Raw genomic sequence first — 19,700 nt, forward strand, 5'->3', positions numbered from 1 at the left:
CATTTAGCTCAGACAGAAATTCCTTAAATTGTCTGTGGTTTAGTGCATGAGCTCTAATGAAGTTAACACAAGATACCACAAATTTCATAACAGAGTCCCACTTCAGTGATTTACTACACAGCGCTCGTTGGTGGATGAGGCAGTGTATGGCTATTGGATGAGAATGGTTATGTTTGTCCATCTCTTGGTTAATGCGAGCAATTACTCCTTTCTTAGACCCCACCGTGCTAGGAGCACCATCAGTTGTCACACTGGCTAGTTTAGCCCAGTTCAGCTCCAAACCATTCAGTTTGGCAAACCTTTTCATAGATATCCTCTCTTCTTGGTTCTTTCGGTAAAGTCACGTAGAAGGGAAGTAATAAAATAATAAAAATAAAACATAATAAAATAATTCTCACGACGTTTCGGCCACAACGCAAGCAGCCGTCCTCAGATGAAAACCAGGTCTGTCGGGGAGACAGCGTCTGAATGAAACAGCACACGAGCTTGGAGCATATATATAAGCTGGGTTGGAAACGGGGGAAAGAGCGCCTTGTCAAAAGAATTTGCATATCAAGAGGAATTTAGCATATTTATGGGAAATGCAGGATGTTATTAGTACTACATATGCCCGTGCTGCATATGTTGTACTAATAACATTCCTGCATTTCCCATAAATACACTATATTCTGGCATATCAGACACACAGCTCTTTCCTTGTACTGCATGAAAAAGTAATCATAAGTCCACTGTTCTTTGAATATCCTACACTCCGAGTCACTTTTTCTCTTTCTTGACATCATTGTTTCCTAGGGAGTCAAAATTGCTATTAGTAAAATACCAATATATATACAGCGCTACAAAAACAATATACCAGCAATAACTTTGCCCACACAGAGACATACAGACTGCACTGCCCATCAATGCAGTCTGATTGGGGGGAACTCCGCCCCCTCTCCCTCTTCCACCAATGACCGTCCTTCTCATGCAGAAAAAAAGTAACAGACAGGCAGCGGCGGCAAAAACACCCGGCGGGCCGGATAAATGTCCTCGGCGGGCCGCATGTGGCCCGCGGGCCGTAGTTTGAGGACCCCTGTTATAAGATATCCAAAGCTAAGTGGAGTTTACACCATTGGAACCTCCTTTGCCAGTAACAAAATATGATAATTGGTTGTTTACCCTTTTATCTGGCAACAAAACTGACACCTTTTTTTACAAGGTGTCATGTTTGCATTGACCACAATACCTGCGGTCGGAACGCAAAAAAAACACATCTGACAATGTATGCACTGTCCTTGAAATTGATTGGTCCACACTCGAGACAGCTTTTCTTAGAGCCTAGTCTCACATTGTGTTGAACCAGATGACGCCAAAAGGCGCCTTTTGGCGTCATCTGGTCCAACACCGTTGTATTGTGGTCAATGCAAACATGACTCCTTGTAAGAAAAGTTGTCAGTTTTGTTGCCAGATAGGGTAAAAAAATTATCCTAAAAGAAGTTCTTGGAAAGTGCTTGAATGGGTGGCCACCATGCACAAGCAGGTTGTCATAGGGCCTGAAGAGCCATGTATTTGGGAGTAGAGGGCAATGCATCAAAATCCATTACTCAGTACGGCTATGCTCATCGTCAACCCGCACTGACCAGCACGGTCAGGGGTCTGCAACCTGCGGCTCCGGAGCGGAATTTGGTTCTTTATGGACTACTTTGTGACGTTATTTATTAAGGACCGTCTCGTATTCACAGTCATTGCGGCTCCGTTATTTTGGTTGCCGAGCCCTGGGGCGTGGTGGTCAAATAACCCCCACAAAGCATACGGTGTATTGACAACATTGGTTGTATAAGCACGAGTACAACGCATAATTATGAGCAGACGGATGCTATGGCGGTGTCTTTACAGCAGACTTTTGGTGGGCATTGGGCTGACATGAGGAATGTGGTTACTGTGAATTTATAAAATACTCTCCTTTAATAAGGCAGCCATGGTCACAACGGATTTCCTTGTACCCGTACTTGTTTTGATTATAATCAGAATATTTATACTCAAGGAATCGGATGATCCAGAATTATCTTTCACATGTCCAGTAGGGACAGGTCACAACATGACAAACAATAAAAAAACGATAGTGTAAAGTATATAAGGTAAACAAATCGCTTAAAAACATAACTTTTTTTTTATCTTATCAGGTTAAGCACACAAGTATTAACTTATTTTTCAGAAGCGACCTGGCCACAAATAATAGCTCCACAAAGTGGTTTATCAAGTGAAAATGTAGTCATAATCTCCAAATGATTTGCACGATGCTTTGCTTGCTGGCTTTAATACGTGCATCCAGTATTGGAACAGTGTAAATCACAAACTATTTAAATGGTGAACGCCTGCAAATTGTAAATTTTTGGATCGGATGAAAAATCTAATGAAAATATTATTAACCGAAAATCCCACTGAGTCTTTCTCAAAGCGAAATGTTTGGATGAATGAAAAGTCACAGTAAAAAAAAATCAAATGCTGTGCAGCTGGGTTCTACTTTTAATCAAAAATATGTTTACATGCAATTCTGTTTGAAGACTTGCTATGGTAATTTTGGATCAGAGATCAGGTTTTCATGCTGAAAAATGCGTGATCAAACGTAAACTATATAAATACTGCCCGAGTAACGATTATGAACATTATCAAAGCGTTATATCCTAATTCTGAACTAAAAATGTAGATTGTCCATGGTAAGTTGGGTCAAATTAAGCAAGACAGTATGTTGTCTCAAAATTTCAAACGATACTAAAAACATACAGTACAAGCAAATGTTTGGCATCAAGGCGACGAACAAAAAAAAATATGCTGCAAAGTGTTCTCATTTTTAAATACACAATTCGGGAATTTGATATTTTCATCAGGAATTTAGTGGCATAGTGATGCAGTGAGTGTTTAATTGCATTGTGCTATAAACCAGGTTCTCTAAGTTAACACATTCCTGCGGAGGTAGGAACGTTGGGTTGCTCGGTCAATGGCCAGGGTCAACGGTGGCGTGGTGTATTCCGTAAATATGTCCGACTGTGAGGGCGGGCACAAGCCGGCGTGAGTAGGTTAAACGTTGAGTTTTATAAGGGCACCACGGGGTGACCAGCCCCTCCCCACCCAGCCCCACCCAGCCCCTCCCCACCCTCCCCTCTCCACTCAGCCTCACCCCTCCCATTTTTGGATGCACGACGGACAAAATAATCCCCTGTGGGCTGGTGTAACCAGGAGGTTCCGACCAGTAATACGTGGCCATAACCAACATCACTGAAATGATAATGGGCATACCCCTCCCCTTCACTCACCCACACTGACCATTGTGATCAAATACAGGGAAACAACCCCGTGACTGACACGTTGTGTGGAAGGCCTTAATCCAGCAGTGGATTGAAACTGCTGGGCATTTTAAAAATAGTTTTTCCCAGACTATTTGATTTTTATAGGATCTCCAAAATATAATGGCATTTTACCCAAGACATATATGGTATAAAAATACTATATCACAAATGGTACTGGAATCTTAACATAGAATACCCAAAATATACATTCCATTAATAGATACCCCAACAATTCCGATTGATTTCTTCATTTTATTATCAACAGATTATTGCATATTGTAAAAGTGATGGTTCCTTATTTGCAGAGAAGCATGTTAAAATATTTAATAAGTGTTTTGAGATTGGTGGGAGATATGTAGAGGCTTTAAAATAACACGTTTGTTTATTAATAATCTTTCCCTAGTATGGACCATGGATCAAACTGTATGCTGGGATTTTTACACGCGCACCTCAAAATACTATTGGGTACTAATTGACAAGTATTCAGAATAAAAATTCAAATTGACCAAATATGCCTAAAATACTATGGGAACTTGCAGAACATAATCATAAATAATTCATCTGGGGATTGCTCAAGCCCGATCTTCGTTCAATTACGATTGGAATTGTCATGCACCATTACTTTCGATGAGAATGTAGTAATTTCAGTAAACAAAGCTGCTTTCGTTATTATAATTGACCCGAGGACTGGCTACAGCTGTACCTGACAACTTTTTTGTGATGTCATTGGTGTGGTTGCAGCAAACTGTTTGTAGACAGACTCACAATGAATATGGGAGTTGCAGGAAAAATGTAATTGATCATCAATTGAAATACTGTCTGTATTGCTTTGGGAGTTCTTTGTTGTTGTAAGCCCTTGCTTTGTTATGCTTTGTTGATATTTTGCATATAAAGTTTTTTCAGAAGTGCATGTGTTTGAGCCGGCTGTGAGCTCTGGTTGTGACCTGGCAGTGGAGTAACAGAATTGGGCTTCGCCTAGTCTCTGTATGAATGTTTAAATTCTTTCGCACCGTACGTAGCCAATCGCGCTAATCGTAGGCGCCTCAACCACACTGTGACTGAGAGACAAGCGACTGCGTGCAGAGCGTTGGCCAATAGGAGTAGAAATCACAAACAATTCTGTTGTCACAATTGTTTGGTGATTGTTATCCTGAGAGTTGAGTTTGGACGTTGGGCAGGCTAGGAGCGACTTGAGCTTTATCTCGTCCACTACAATGCTTTTTTTAAAGCGATATTATACTGTCTTATACTATTGGTCAGGTGGCTAGGTTCAGATAGAGGTTTCAGCTAGAACGTGATTAAAATGGATTCTCAAGTGTAGAAAGTTGATGGTTTTGCACTAGATTTGGTTAAATTCCAGTTCTCAGAATAAAAAAAAACATATTGGTTGTATCATGTGACCATCTTTTGGCAGTGTATGGGGAAACCTACACCTCTGTAAATGGATAAGCCAATTGGGTCGAGGCTCAAAAGAAAGCCGTCCCTTGATGTGGACCAATCCGTTTCAAGGACAATGCATATATTATCATAGTATGTGTTTTGTTTGCATTTTGACTGCAAGTATTGTGGTTAATGCAGACATGAATCCTCGTAAAAAGGTTTCAGTTTTGTTGCCAAAAAAGGGGGAAAAACCCTATTATATTTTATAACTGGCAAAGGAGGTCTAATGATGTAGATGCTCACCCCGAGCCCTCTACTTTGATGGTGCGTTGTCTTTGAGCTGTACGCCTTTTGGCGTCTTCTGGTCGAGCACCAATTGGGTCGAGGCTCAAAAGAAAGCTACCTTGGTGTGGACCAATCAGTTTCAAGGACAATGCATACATTTTTTGGTTCTTTCGGTAAAGTCACGTAGAAGGGAAGTAATAAAATAATAAAAATAAAACATAATAAAATAAAATAATTCTCACGACGTTTCGGCTACAACGCAAGCAGCCGTCTTCAGGTGAAGAATGAGACAATGCCAAGCTAGGAGCTTATATATAAGCTGCGTTGGAGGTGGAAGAAAGAGCGCCTTAACAAAAGAATGTGCATATGAAGAGGAATTTAGCATATTCATGGAAAATGCGTAGGAGGTGGGCGGGGGGGTTTCAAAGTCATATTATGCCCATGCATTATGCAGGATCAGCAGCACCAAGGGGGGTGCAGGATTAGCAGTAACAAAGGAAAGGAATGTTAATGATATGTAGCTGCAGTTACTCAACCACCACGTAGAAAACTAAAGTATAAACTACATAAAAAACTAAAGTATAAATAGCATAGCACCATCAGTATACTTACTATACTCTACACTAAGCTGAGTTACTAACAGCAAGTAATACATTACAATTCTACGTCGTAAAAATGTTATAATATGCTTCCATCTAAACTTTATTCTATTGCATCACACGAGCATATACCGTACTATATACTGCCAACATTAAATTATATACTGTATTGCTGTAAGCCAACCTATATATTATACATTTAATATAACACTATGTATTATTCTACCCACCCTAATGTGTGTCGAAATGGTTTATTACGTCCTTCCAATGATTGCTAAGCCAGAATCCATCTTCTCGGTTAAAATTGTCTCTGTGTTATGTGGATCGCCTCATGAACGAATCTCTCATGATAGCCAGATGGCTTGCTGGGATTCCAGCAGTGCTATCAGGGGTGACTCCCCTGATAGCACTGCTGGAATTAGGTGAAAGGCCAAACATTGTTAACATAACCAGAATCAGAATATTTAAAGTTTACGTTACGATCATCAATGCAAAAGCCACAAAATGACGTCTTTATCAGAAAACGTCATCCTCACTCTATTCGACAGGAGGATTTCTGCACAAATCTGGCTGTCGCCTGATGAAGCAAGTTGTAATTAATTCTAGATTTGAAGCTTTCGTGACTGCAAGGATTCATACTCTTAGGTTTTTTCGGTAAAGTCACGTAGGTAAAAAAATTGAAATAAAATAGCTGTAATTACTGGGGAAACATCGTACTCAGATTGTAAATATTGTCGCTTCCACGCAACACTAAGGCGGTAGCTATCCGAACGGTTAAAGTTATTTTGATTTCTTTCAATTTCGATATATTCTCTAATTAGTCTTGGCCAGTAGTAGCTAGTTTTGCACAAAACTTCAACATTATAAAAAAATAAATTGAGTGTCCTTGTTGGCACGCGTGTTCTGCTACTGCTGACAGTTGTATTTGGGAGAATTTAATATTTATCTGATGTTCTTTTAGTCTCGTGCTAATCATTCGTCCTGTTTGCCCAACATTAACTGCACGTGTGGTAAATGAAATTCGTTACAAGTTCCGTACATCAATCAGTGTGTTCTGGCTATCGCCTGATTAGGCTTGTTGTAATCACCAGCAAAACGTCGTACTCGAATTGTAAATGTTGTGGTTTAACTCTCCAACACACCGGTGTGCTGAACTAGTAACAATTTGGCATGTTCTGGTTACGTCACACACCTTACTAATTGGTTGTGTAGGGTGGTGGCGGGTTTAATGACCCATTGAAATATGTATACGATCTAACCCCAAAAAAGCTGTATTATGGATGATATTGGTCGCGAAAGCCAACTTGTTAAAACACATCAAATATTTCATTCGCCACTCACGAACTCAGCTGCGATAAGCGTGTTGCTGTAAAAGAAGTGCGAACGCCCGAAACGTCGCCTAAAATCTACACTTGTCCTCGTAAGACTGTTTCTTGAGTTTTTATTTTAAATATTTAAGCTGCAATCAGTGTATTAAATTATGACGTCATTCCACGCGCTAGCAGACATGACGTCACTATCCCGGGCCAATGATTTGTGCGCTCTCACCCCTCTCCCCTCCTCCCCCCTCTCCTTCCCTCCCCCCTCGCGCTCTCCCCCCTCTCCCCTTTCCCCTCCCCCCCGTCGCGTACTCTCCCCACCCTCGCGCTCTCCCCCTTTCCCCTCTCCCCCCTCCTTCCCTCTCCCCCCCTCGCGCTCTCCCCCCTCTCCCCTTTCCCCCGTCGCGTACTCTCCCCACCCTCGCGCTCTCCCCCCTCTCCCTTCCCTCCCACCTCAAGCACTCTCTCCCCCTCGCGCTCTCCCCCCTCTCCCCTCGCGCTCTCCCCGCTCTCCCCCCTCTCCCCTCTCCCTTCCCTCCCACCTCGCGCTCTCCCGCGCGCTCGCGCCACGGCTCGACGGACCAATGGGCGAGCGCGTTACGTCGCCGCGCGCTGTCACCAAGCGCTTGAAGTAGCCAATCAGAGGGCGCGTCTCGGGCAGCCGGCATTGCCGCCAACGGGCTAAGGGAGCGAGAGGTAACGCGCGTTGCTGCTGCTGTTGGCGGGGTGGGCCGTGAGGGGAAATCTATCGCAATATAATTGTAACAATCGCGACCGACCTTTTGCTGCAAAACGTCAACGGGCAGTTGGATTCATTAGTTGACTTTTTGGTAAATTTGGCTCGAGCTTTTGTGTGTGCGCGCGAGAAAAGTTGACGGGCTTTTGCCCGCGTGGGCCCGCCGCCTGTGCCTATAGGCCCCAGCCAAGGCAGCCACGCGGTGCTCGAGGCTCGTGAATGTTATCGCTTTAGTCGACTGCGAGCGTTTACTAACCTCGTTTTTTTTAAAGTGTTGTGCTACTTACAGCGGGTTGAGTGTAATTTGTATATTTTGTGATTGGTTTAAAAAAAAAACGCGAAGCTCGCCGCGGCGTCCGTTAGAAATGTCGTCTTGCTTTACGTGGCTTCGGCGTACATCTGTTTTATGTTTAAACGTTTTTAAATTAAGTACGGTAGACTTTGACGCGTGGGTGGTAGAAGCGGGGATGAATGCCGAATAGCAACGCAATTTGGGAGGCCAAATTCACTTGTCTTGACAACACCACGTGGCGTCGGCGATATAATGCGGTGTTGGCTGATGTGTCGTGAAAAAATAACACAATCAAAGCCAGAAATTCGCACGTACACTGGTGTTTTTATCAATGTCCACTTCTTAGTAGTCGTGTCAAGGGCCCACGGAAAGGCTCCCGTTTAATTTAAAACGGATCGTGACTGCGCGCTTTAGTGGTGGCGCCACGTGGTCTCGCGGTGTTGGCGGGCGCTTGGGGGTTGCATAATGGACTTTAAAAATATATCTTTTAGTGCAGCTGTGGTTATGTTTGTACAAGGCAAAAACCATTGCCGCCAGATATCCGGAGAGTCGGTGGCATCTTCAGTGGGCTACGCAAATCGCTGAGATTTTGGCGCTCGTTTAATCCTCTTTGTTCGAGGGTTTGTAACTGGAGTCGGCCGAATTCTGAAGTGGAGTCCCATCCGCATGAGGCCATCAACGTCGGTTACGGTCATTTCGATGAAAGTCTTCAATCGTGGTGTAGTTTAAATGAATTCCATCACATGTGTTTGTACAACTGAACTATTAATTAAAGAAAGGTCGTTGGCCAAACGTTAGATTTTTACGGCAAATGTATATTTGGAAAGTTATGGGTTTTTACACAACGTGTTCTCATTAAGTTTGCTGAAGCGGAAACTTTATATCAACTTTGCAATACAACTCAACTGTGGGGCCTGATAATACAAATGTAAATAGTCAGTGTGCAACTTTGTCATCGGGCGCCTTATACGATAAGACGTTGAGCGGGTGAGTTCTAACCTGGTTAAGTTGAATAAACTTAAAAAGTGTACTCTGGTCTAACACCGTTTTGAGACGAGGCTCAAAAAGAAAGCTGTATCTGGTGTGGACCAATCGATTTCAAAGACAATGTATATATTAGTGATTTTTGTTTGCATTCTGACCACAAGTATTGTGGTTAATGCAGACATGATTCCTTGTAAAAGGTGTTTTTTTGTTGCCAGAAAAAACTATTCTCAAGGTGTAACGATTCATCTCAATATTTTGGGCTGTTGTATGTAGAACATAGTGGCATAGTACTGTAGTAGAAAGTATTTAAACAAGGCGGGGTATGAAGCTATAATGGTATTTTTAAAAAGAACAATTATCAGAAACGATGCGAACATGAATGGTTCGATGTATGTTTCGCGTGCCTCAGGATCGATTTAATCGAGAATCGATAAACGCCCCGTTAGGGCGTGAACTTCACACGACCGCTCAGAATTTGTAGCTGGCCTATGTAATTCCAAGACGTCGCTGCAGTGAAACTGTAGTCACTGGGTTAGATCGCCATGCACCTTGGGAATGCAGCCGTATACATCCCGTTTAAATGCGCCAACTGATAATTTTGTATTTTTTTGCTGCAATGCCATACCATTAAACCCCCCTGTTTACAAGGACAACTGCCAAAAGCTGTGCCTTTTGGCCATACAAGACAACTGCGTACACGTTTACGCCCCAAACAGTGTGGGATAAAGTTGAGGTTATACAGCAGTCGGAGAGCGTGTGCGGGTGGTCAGTTGTATTTGGTTACTGAGAAGATTTCGCAGGCAATATCTTAGGCGGTGGAAAATCAATTGCAAAACCTTGACTTTTGTGACTACGGTTGAACTGTAGTGGTCTGAAAGCATGCTGCAATACTGTATGATATAGCTCGGATGACACTGTCACAAGTTCATTTAACACTTCTATTGTCATTTACCTTTAATATTTGGGCCTTTAGCATTAACACTGTACGGTAAACTCTAACCCAAGTGTGATTCCAGGCCTCAGCAGGGACAAGTCAATTCTAAAATAGACCCTTCTCAAACGCACATTGACCAGTGTGGTGAATTATAGCAGGTCTTAAAAATATTTGAAAGCTACTCTTAAAAATCTTAACAGCAGTGCATACTGACTGTGGTACCTGCTATGATTACAGCTGTGCATACCGATTGTGGTGGTACTTGCTATCACTACAGTAGTACTGTACATGCTGACTATAGCAGTATTTATCGACTCTATAGCACAAGGTACTCACCTGACAGTGGCGTGGTGAGGCCTAGTCCCGTGCAGAGCCTCCGGCTTTGCCTAGATTGTCCAGCCGGCCGAGCTGGCACCTTGGCAGGCAGGGCTGCTACCCCCCCCCCCGCCACAATCTCCCTGGCCGCTCTGCAGTAATATCTACGGCCTATAGTAGTAGCATATAGCGACTGTATATGGTAGTAACTGCGCACGCATTGGGGTTGGGGGGACATCACACAGTGATGATTAAAGCTCGGCGTTTAGTGTATTTTATAGCATTTCTAACGCGAAAGAAAATGTCCCGCTCACTCCCACCGACTTGGCATGGGTCGTCCCCCCCACCAAAGGTGCGTGAGTTGGTATGGTCGTGTACGCGTCATAAATAAATATATAGCACGCTAAAATCGCACTAAATCGCTAATTAAACTAATTTAAAGTTGACGGATGTGAAAAAGGAATAGCGCTTGCTTACGGCGTGGTACCTGGTTATTTTTATTTAACCTCGACCACACCGTTGGAGAGCCAAATCCTTTGCAAGCGCGCGAACACACAAAGCCACTCAAACCCACAAACATAATTTTTTACTTTTCTATAGATAGATTAACCGTTAAGGATCACACAACATGCAAACACTCTCTTTCAACAGTAGATGTAAGTGTTTAAGGGAACTACAATTGAGATATCTGTACGGTATTTGCATTAATCTCAGTACAAGTGATGCCCTGTAATGTATATTGAGTTTTAACTCTTTGTATTTGTTTATTCAGGTGCAGCATCTCAAATGGCTGAACAAGACAGGTACTTTTTTGACAAGTTCAACCCACGAGATAATGCATTTTAACTTTGGGTTTGCCCTTTCCAGCAAAAATACAGGTGTTGGTATGTGTAAACGCCAAATAGACACCTGTTTCAAGGCACCAAGTCTATGGTTTGTTATGTATGGGGTGAAAGAAGTTAAACATTCGTAAAACATGCAAGCAGACGTTCTTTGATAATTCACTATGTAACATTTTTTGTTCCTGGGTACTAAGTGGTATTTTTTATTGCTTATGCTGAAAAAGTATAAAAAAATGTCTATTCCCCCAAACTTTGCTTTTGTGACCAGGACTTTGTGGACAAAAGACAAATGCACACGTTATCTCATTGAAAATAGGTACATTTCAAAATATCACTGTCCTTGTCACAAAAGCAAAGTTTGTGGGGAATAGCCATTTTCTGTACTTTTGAGGCATAAGCAACTAGGAAATAACACTTACCCAAGGACATTTTTTTGTTACGCAGTCTAATGCTTGCGTTGTCTTTGAAATTGATTAGCCTACACCACTGTCCACCGCCGCCTTTTTGCCTTCAGTGTTAGCCCATACTTGTGGTCAGAATGCAAACAAAAAACACTCTGTTAATATATGCTTTGTCTTTGAAACTGATTTGTCCACACCAGAGGACAGCTTTCTTTGGCGCCTAGTCTCAAAAAGGTCTAACACCTTTTGGAGCCTAGTCTCAAAAAGGTCTAACACCTTTTGGAGCCTAGTCTCAAAAAGGTCTAACACCTTTTGGAGCCTAGTCTCAAAAAGGTCTAACACCTTTTGGAGCCTAGTCTCAAAAAGGTCTAACACCTTTTGGAGCCTAGTCTCAAAAAGGTCTAACACCTTTTGGAGCCTAGTCTCAAAAAGGTCTAACACCTTTTGGAGCCTAGTCTCAAAAAGGTCTAACACCTTTTGGAGCCTAGTCTCAAAAAGGTCTAACACCTTTTGGAGCCTAGTCTCAAAAAGGTCTAGCACCTTTTGGAGCCTAGTCTCCTAAGAAAGCTGTCTGGTGTGGACCAATCAGTTTCTGACCACAATTATTGTGGTTAATGCAGACATTATTCCTTGTAAAAGGTTTCAGTTTGGTGTTTTAACATCTTAACACCTGATTTGTTACCAGAAAAAAGGGGAAAACCTATTCTCAAGCCGTATATACATTAATAGCTCCTGGTTGAACTTCTAATCTTTAATGTGTGGTTGCCGGAAAGGGTAAATAAAGCCTATCCTTCAAAATTTTTATACCACCAGAAATGGTTTAATTATAAAAATACATTTTATTGCCAGCAATTGTGCTGAATCGCATTCTGTGTCTTGTTTACAATCGACAGCAAAGTTGTAGCAGTAGCAGAGGATGAGATGGAAGAAGTGGATGATGAAGAAACAGAAACAGAGGCGTGTGCAGGAGATCAAGACAAGAAAGGTGCGCTTGTAAATGCTTTGCTAATATATTTAAATATACATTTTCATTATACGACGGCCCTGAGTAATATTCAGTGGCACTTCACCACCCGGCATCACTGTGAGGATGTCAAGAGTGCAGATTCATCACATGGCAACCAACGCTTTTATTCTAACTCGTATGTGCAGGATGTATCAGTACTGGAAATTAACCTCTAAGTTAATCTTTAAAAGCACAGATCTGCTGATGGAAAGTCTGCAAGCTATGTTGATGCCTGGTCCACTCATGGGTTACGATAAATGGATAGTATTATGCAGTTATTTTCAGAAGGCAGCCCATTGTGTTATCTTAATAAGTTAATGTCTGGTAATATGCAAGCTTAAATCCAGGAGCTTTCAATTGTATGGCTTCGTGGGTGCAAGCTTTTTTTTTTGCATTGACTTTGCACTTCTGTGTTAAGCTTGTTCTGCTGTGTCTGCGCTACTCGTGTTACCAATGCGTGTAAAAGCTAAACATCACAAACATTTACTACATGAAGAGGCATTTAATGATCATAACACATGGTATGTTTGATATATTAAACGATTAAGAAATGCAGTTAATCACATTGCATGTGGTATAACAACAAACGGTCGAGTTTTCATTTATTTTTGTATTCTGGAATCGATGGTTAATGACAACCTCATGGACATTGCTACATCTGGTCGAAGAGTTGCTTGCTGTGATATTGTTGCTGAAACTGGACCTAGAATGTGTTAATTATATTTGAAAACACGTTTTTAATTTTCAGTGAAACAACTGACAGTTCAGATGATGAAGAATCCGCAGGTTTTGGCTGCACTGCAAGAGAGACTGGATGGGCTGTCAGGCACTCCATCTGGCTACATCGAGAGGTCATACTTTATGATGTGTAATGGTCCTCGTTTTTTTGCAGGTTTAATTTTTCAAAAATATTGTCTTGAAAAGTTTGCAATGTTTGGTTTATATGGAAAAATAAAAGCATTTTTTATACCTGTTGGTAATAGTACATTTTATTTGAATTCACATTGACTTGCATTTATTTAGTATGAAGCATGGTGTACCAAAATAAAATGCACACATTGAAACTGCGTTTATATTGAGTATTGGTTAAAACAAGCACTGCAGTGTAACATAAGTTGTAACGTGACTTGATGGTGACTGATGTAAACGATTGTGATTATTGTAAATGAATGCATTTATGCAGTTTACCAAAGGTTGTGAAGAGGAGAGTGACAGCCCTGAAGAACTTGCAGGTGAAGTGTGCACTCATCGAGGCAAAGTTTTACGAGGAGGTCCATGATCTTGAGAGGAAGTACGCAGCCCTGTACCAGCCGCTCTTTGACAGGGTGAGTGCTGCCAAATCTGCTGATGAAATGGCTTGTGTATTACGTGGTGGTGCCCATGACATGCTGAACCTTTAGACAATGTAGCTGCCTACCAAAGTGCTGTGTTCCAGGCTATCTTACACGAGTGACGCTTCATTAATGAGAGATGACGTTGGTTTCCCACGCTGTAAAGCATGAGTGAAATCGCTGTGTATTTTTTTAAATGGAAGCGATTGACGTTGCAGTGTAAATATTTACATTCTCACTACCGAAGTTTAAACCTGTGCTGATGTATTGTGACCCCTTTCTAGTTATTCTTTGGTTTTTTTCGGTAAAGTCACGTATAAAAATAAAATAATAAATTAAATAATAGCATACGACGTTTCGATTGCAACACAAGCAATCATCATCAGGTATAATGAAATAGCGACATAGAATATAACCAGAAAACTATAGACAGACATATAAGCAGACAGATATCACCAAGATACATAGAGAGAGCAACCCAGGTACAGAGAGAGGTGATCGTCTCTGTGGGGTGGCCTTAAATAGACAGAGACGATCACCTCTCTCTGTACCTGGGTTGCTCTCTCTATGTATCTTGGTGATATCTGTCTGCTTATATGTCTGTCTATAGTTTTCTGGTTATATTCTATGTCGCTATTTCATTATACCTGATGATGATTGCTTGTGTTGCAATCGAAACGTCGTATGCTATTATTTAATTTATTATTTTATTTTATACGTGACTTTACCGAAAAAAACAAAGAATAATTCCTGCAGTCACGAAAGCTCCAAAATTAAGACCCTTTCTAGTTGTGTAGCTGCATACGATATATCATCTGTCTGGGTCCTTATATTTGGTTCTAGAATGGCCTTTGTTATATTCGATGTAATGTACATTGCTGCACTTGTTTTTCTCACTTTAATTCTGTTTGGCTGCTGCTGTCGCAGAGGAGAGACATTGTAGCTGCCTTGGTGGAACCCGATGATGCGGAATGTGAGTGGCCGAATGACAAGGAAGAAGACCTTGTGGTAAGGATCGTCATTGAATAAACTGAACTTGTTTTTCAGCAGTGGTTGCTATTCTTGCACTTGTGACTAATCCTGCACGTTTTTAAACTATACCATGGTGTGGTAAGATTGAAAAAGTTAAATGAGAGCTTGTTTCATAGCTGTTCCAATATGTGTCTGCTACTTGGGAAAAATAATGGCAGGACCTTTAATGCTTCCTTTAAAAGCACTTAATCTTCCATGTTGCTGTAGATTCTACATACAGCTTGTTTTGTATTCCACGGAGGTGAACGATTCCAATCTTATTTTTCAACCGACTAAAATTCCCGTTGCGGTGGTGTGATAACCTGGTTTTATTCACATGGTGTTTTAAATGTTTCCATAGCAATTATTTCAGTGACCATGAAAACACACCACAAATCAATATGCCTCTAAGGCCAGACAAAGTGGTATAATCTAAGTGCATGTGTATGAAAATTTAAACCTCACATAAGTAATTGAATTTTAGATGTGGATGATTTTCATCCAGTGAATGCTGAAATGTTCCACAAGGTGGCGTTGCACCTTGATGTTCTCTCCCATAAATGTTTTTGTGAACAAAGTGCATTAATCTGCTTTGAATAATTGTCTAATTGTAAATTTTAATTAACATTTCAGTGAGCTTTGCATACATTTGCGAATAGGATGTTGAATTATAACGGTAAAACCATCACCTGCTATTGAAAAAGTAAATTTGGTGATGAAATTTGACCAATTGCATTAACGTAATTTAATTTTATACGTGGGTTTAAATTGATTTACAAGGTTTAATTCTTATTTGTAACATGAGCGAGCTGCAGTTATTGCAATATACAAATGACATTTTGAAAGGTTTCATTCCTGGTGCGCGTGGTGCATCCACAAAGGTTAAACATTGCACATTTTAGTGCCTTTTTCAATGATGGCCTTTAAAGTGTTAAAGTCCTCATTGAGTTGCTGTGTTAAGAATGTTAACTTGTCCTCGCAGCAAAAACATTCATACAAAGGCTATTGAGCTTATCTTTGCTTGGACCATGTTTATTTTCCATAGGATGAAGTGAAGGAGAAAGCGAAGCTTGAGGAAGAGAAAAAGGAAAAAGAGGAAGATCCCAAGGGCATTCCAGAATTCTGGCTGACTGTGTTTAAAAATGTGGACATGCTCGGTGACCTTGTGCAGGTAATCTACAGAGAGCTGTGTGGCACATGTTTTTTTCTCCCCTCCTGTAAAAACTGCTTCATTTTTATTTTGGACAAATTTCTGACCTTAAACACCGACTTGGAGAATAATTTGGACCACTTATTGTCAAGTCAGCAGATGTTGCGGAAGCCTGAGACGGTTTTGTATGTTAAGCACTTTTTCATGGCAACTAATTTTTATATTACCACAACTGCAGCAGGCAATGGAAATGCCCTTGACTTCACCACCATAAAATACACCATTATTTCTGTCTTTACAATATTCATACATTTTTGGGTGGGTCATTGATCATTACTGATTGTTCTTATAGCCTAATGAGGTGCTTGTGTTTTGCAGGAATATGATGAGCCGATTCTTAGGCATTTAAAGGATGTACGTGTGCAGTTTTCCGAAGCAGGACAGCCAATGGTAAGAAAGCTTTACCGAGCTGTATGGAAAGTTTTTTTTGTTATTCTTTGCCTGCTCATGGGCTTGGTTGTTCCAATTCCAGATTTGAAAAATCTCATGAAAGATCTGCACCAAGGATATCACTAACTAAAGACCATGCTTTGCTTATCTTTTATATAAATATGAGTCTTTGCCCCTAACTATCGGCCTGTTTGCCTGCTTGATGTTGCTGTGCAAGTAAGAGGTGTGTTTTTGTGATGCATGGTCAACATGTTGTGGTTGCTGGACCCTTGATAGATGCTGCTATACTTTGGGGATGATAAGTCTTAGTCGTTGAATGCCACGTGTCTGGTGTCAAACTCGTATTTTACTTTCTTAGTTGAATGTTTTGCCTCGCATAAATTGGCAACCTTTTTCCCAGCATGCGTCTACTACATTTTGCCGTTTTAAGCTGCTCACCAGTTAAGTTTATCAAATGAGTGGACTTTTTGAAAAAGAGCGCGTGCACATGTTACACATTTTTGTAAGTACAATCCCTATACTTTGGGTTAGATTAACGTCAGTTCTTGAATTTAATCTTGGCAATTCCTTAAATTGTAGGCATAGTGTATGGAAGGGCTGAATCATGACATTCCAACCAATGTAAAGTTTTTTTTCCTAACCAGTCTTGATTTTTAAAGCTATTTTAAGGGGCTCTTGACAAAATGTAAAAAAAAACAAATGGCTGACATTGACATGTTTAAATGGGCACCACATTTACTGATTGTCCTTTATGATTCTGGTAACTTGCACCGAGTCAAGTAATTTGCCTGGCGGAACATATGCAGTTATTAAAAGTAGTGTTGGTCATTTTTTTCTTACCTTGTGCAATCTCTAAAACCGCCTACTCAAATTGTATCTAGTACTCTATTGTAAAAAAAATGTGGTTATTCTCCATACACCGGTGTGCTGAAGTAGTAACTAATTGTCATTTTTTGTTTACATGACAAACATTACTAATTGGTTGTAACGGGGGTGGCAGGTTTAACGACGCATTTATATTCTTGGTTCTTTCAGTGAAGTCACGCAAATAGAAAACAAAAAATCTAAATAAAAGCAAAAAACCCACGACGTTTCGATCGCAACACAAGCGGTCTTCTCTCCACCTGATGATGACGCTTGTGTTGCGATCGAAACGTAGTGGGTTTTTTGCTTTTATTTTAGATATTTTTGTTTTCTATTTACGTGACTTTACCGAAAGAGCCAGGAGTGTGAATTCCTGCAGTCACGAAAGTTTTATGTCTACTTTTGCAGTCGAACCCAATAAAACCACTGGATAATATTAGTCAATCCTGTGTTCATTTGAATGAATACCTGTTGACAAGTTTTGTGCACTGGTTTGACACATGCCCATTTTTAAGACAAGTTTTCAACAGTAAAAATGCCAAATTATCAAAATTTTTACAATTTATTTCTACTCATCCCATAACATAGTTAAACGTCATTTGCTCAGGTAGTGCTTATTTATAAAGCATTTATGACAAATTGCCAACCTTGGTCACCACTTATCCTTTGCCCTTTCCTCTTCCAAATCCAGATAGTATTATTTTAGAGCCATTACAAATAGGTTACTATTTAAAATAAGTTGTATCAACCCCTTCTGAGTCAACTCCTTATGTCCCTGTTTAATGTCAAGCTACATAAATGTATTGAGTGATCCCTCAAGTCGAAAAGCCTTTTTCTGAAGTAAATGTGTCGTAAATGGCAGTTTACGTCCATGACTCAGATGTCTTCATGCAACACGTGGTGGTAATTGTTGAAACTCGTAAGGTCTTCAGAAATGTTATTGCATTCCTCTGAAAAAAAACTCGTGCGTAAATACTTGTCACAAGTGATTCATTGCAAATGTTATCCGTTTTCGACCCTCTCCCATCGGTAGACATCAACTATACGAATAAAATGTAGAGGCAAGCATTTTCCTAAGCTGTGCTGTTCATAAAAATGATACGCTTAAAGGAAATGTTAAAATAAATATACAAACTTGCATGACTCAGTCCAGTTGAACTTCCGCTGCATAGGGGGCCCAGCGTTAGGGTTACGGAGCACCCGACGATGTATGCTTGCAATGGTAGCCACGGCTATGACTAGCCTCAAGTGATCTGATTTTTTTTCCACTGGGTGATGGTCAAGAGGCACCTGACCAAATCGCCAGAATGCCCCTTATTCTGGATAGTGCTTGAGTGGGTGACTCGTGCATAATCAAGGTTGTCATAGGGCTGTGAGGCTGGTAGTAAAGAGCAGTGAAGCAAAATCATTGCTTTATTTGTATGCTCCTGCATCTTCTCTGCCTTCAACCCATGCTGACTAGTGTGTATGAATTGTCGTCAGATACCCCATGACCTGCGCGGTGTATGGAGGCCCGCATCAAAGCTGTGTCTAAACAGAAAGACTGCATAATTTGACAAGGCTGTCTCAAAACCGCATGTGCATCTGCAATGTCTTGACAACTAACTTGTGTTGATGTTGTTTTATTCTTCCGCATGTTCAGAGCTTCTTGTTGGAGTTTCATTTTGAGGAGAATGAGTACTTCACCAATACAGTTCTGACCAAGTTGTACAAAATGAAAGCGGAGGCCGATTTGGACGATCCTTTTCCTTCGAAGGACCAGAAATCACGACGTGCACGGGGTAAATGCGACAGGGGAGCCATTAACACACACATGAGGGGAGCTGCTTGCGCTTTCAGACTTGTAAATAAATACTCTTCCTCTGCTTTGGGAGGGTTTAAATTGTGTTTTATAGAGGTAATTTATAATGGCTGTTAAAATGTTGGTGGAAATTCTCTTAAAGTGAAATATTTCATTAAATATTCAGGGTGTCCATAAAAGGTACCATTAATAAAGACGTATGATTAGACAGTTTGAACTGTGTGCTTGAAATGTTTAACTTATGAGTCTACCCAAGTTTTGTATTTTATTCTAAACGCTTGAGTAATCTTGAACAACATGAAATAGAAGCATTCAAAACCATCAAACCCGGAGATGTTCGTGAATATCTCGTTTCTTGACACTGCTGTCACAATACCATGGTGGATGTGTGGTTTAGAAGGATTAAATAAAATCTTAATACTACCAGTGTGTATTTCATAGACCTAGCTCAAGCTGCTGTTTAATTGTATATATTTAATCATTCATAATACCCTTATGGACACCCTTTAGTTCTGCAATTCGCTTTAGCATGTTGCTATAAGATGCCAGAGGTGCAATGCACAGTCTTAATAGTTGAAACAAAAGCCACTGGCCAAATTGCTTCGACAGTGGTCAGCCAATTTTTGTTATTGCTGTATGTTGTAGAGTTTAAATTGCTGCCTGCTTTATAG

The 19,700-nt window shown here is 40.8% G+C and overlaps 1 protein-coding gene across 1 annotated transcript; it reads left to right on the plus strand.

Moving 5' to 3' along the window:
- Positions 1-1,542: 1,542 nt before the first annotated feature.
- Positions 1,543-19,009, plus strand: LOC121852503 (nucleosome assembly protein 1-like 1; the record flags this gene model as incomplete). Its single annotated transcript, XM_042346470.1, is given in 11 exon segments — positions 1,543-1,689; positions 10,096-10,186; positions 10,946-10,976; positions 12,310-12,401; positions 13,171-13,273; positions 13,606-13,747; positions 14,681-14,761; positions 15,810-15,935; positions 16,293-16,364; positions 18,871-18,973; positions 18,976-19,009. Coding segments are annotated over 11 exon segments (1,022 nt in total), but the record flags the coding sequence as incomplete, so codon positions are not given.
- Positions 19,010-19,700: the final 691 nt, after the last annotated feature.

This window comes from Callorhinchus milii, unplaced genomic scaffold, assembly GCF_018977255.1.
Source record: "Callorhinchus milii isolate IMCB2004 unplaced genomic scaffold, IMCB_Cmil_1.0 Scaffold834, whole genome shotgun sequence".
Classification (NCBI taxonomy): domain Eukaryota; kingdom Metazoa; phylum Chordata; class Chondrichthyes; order Chimaeriformes; family Callorhinchidae; genus Callorhinchus; species Callorhinchus milii.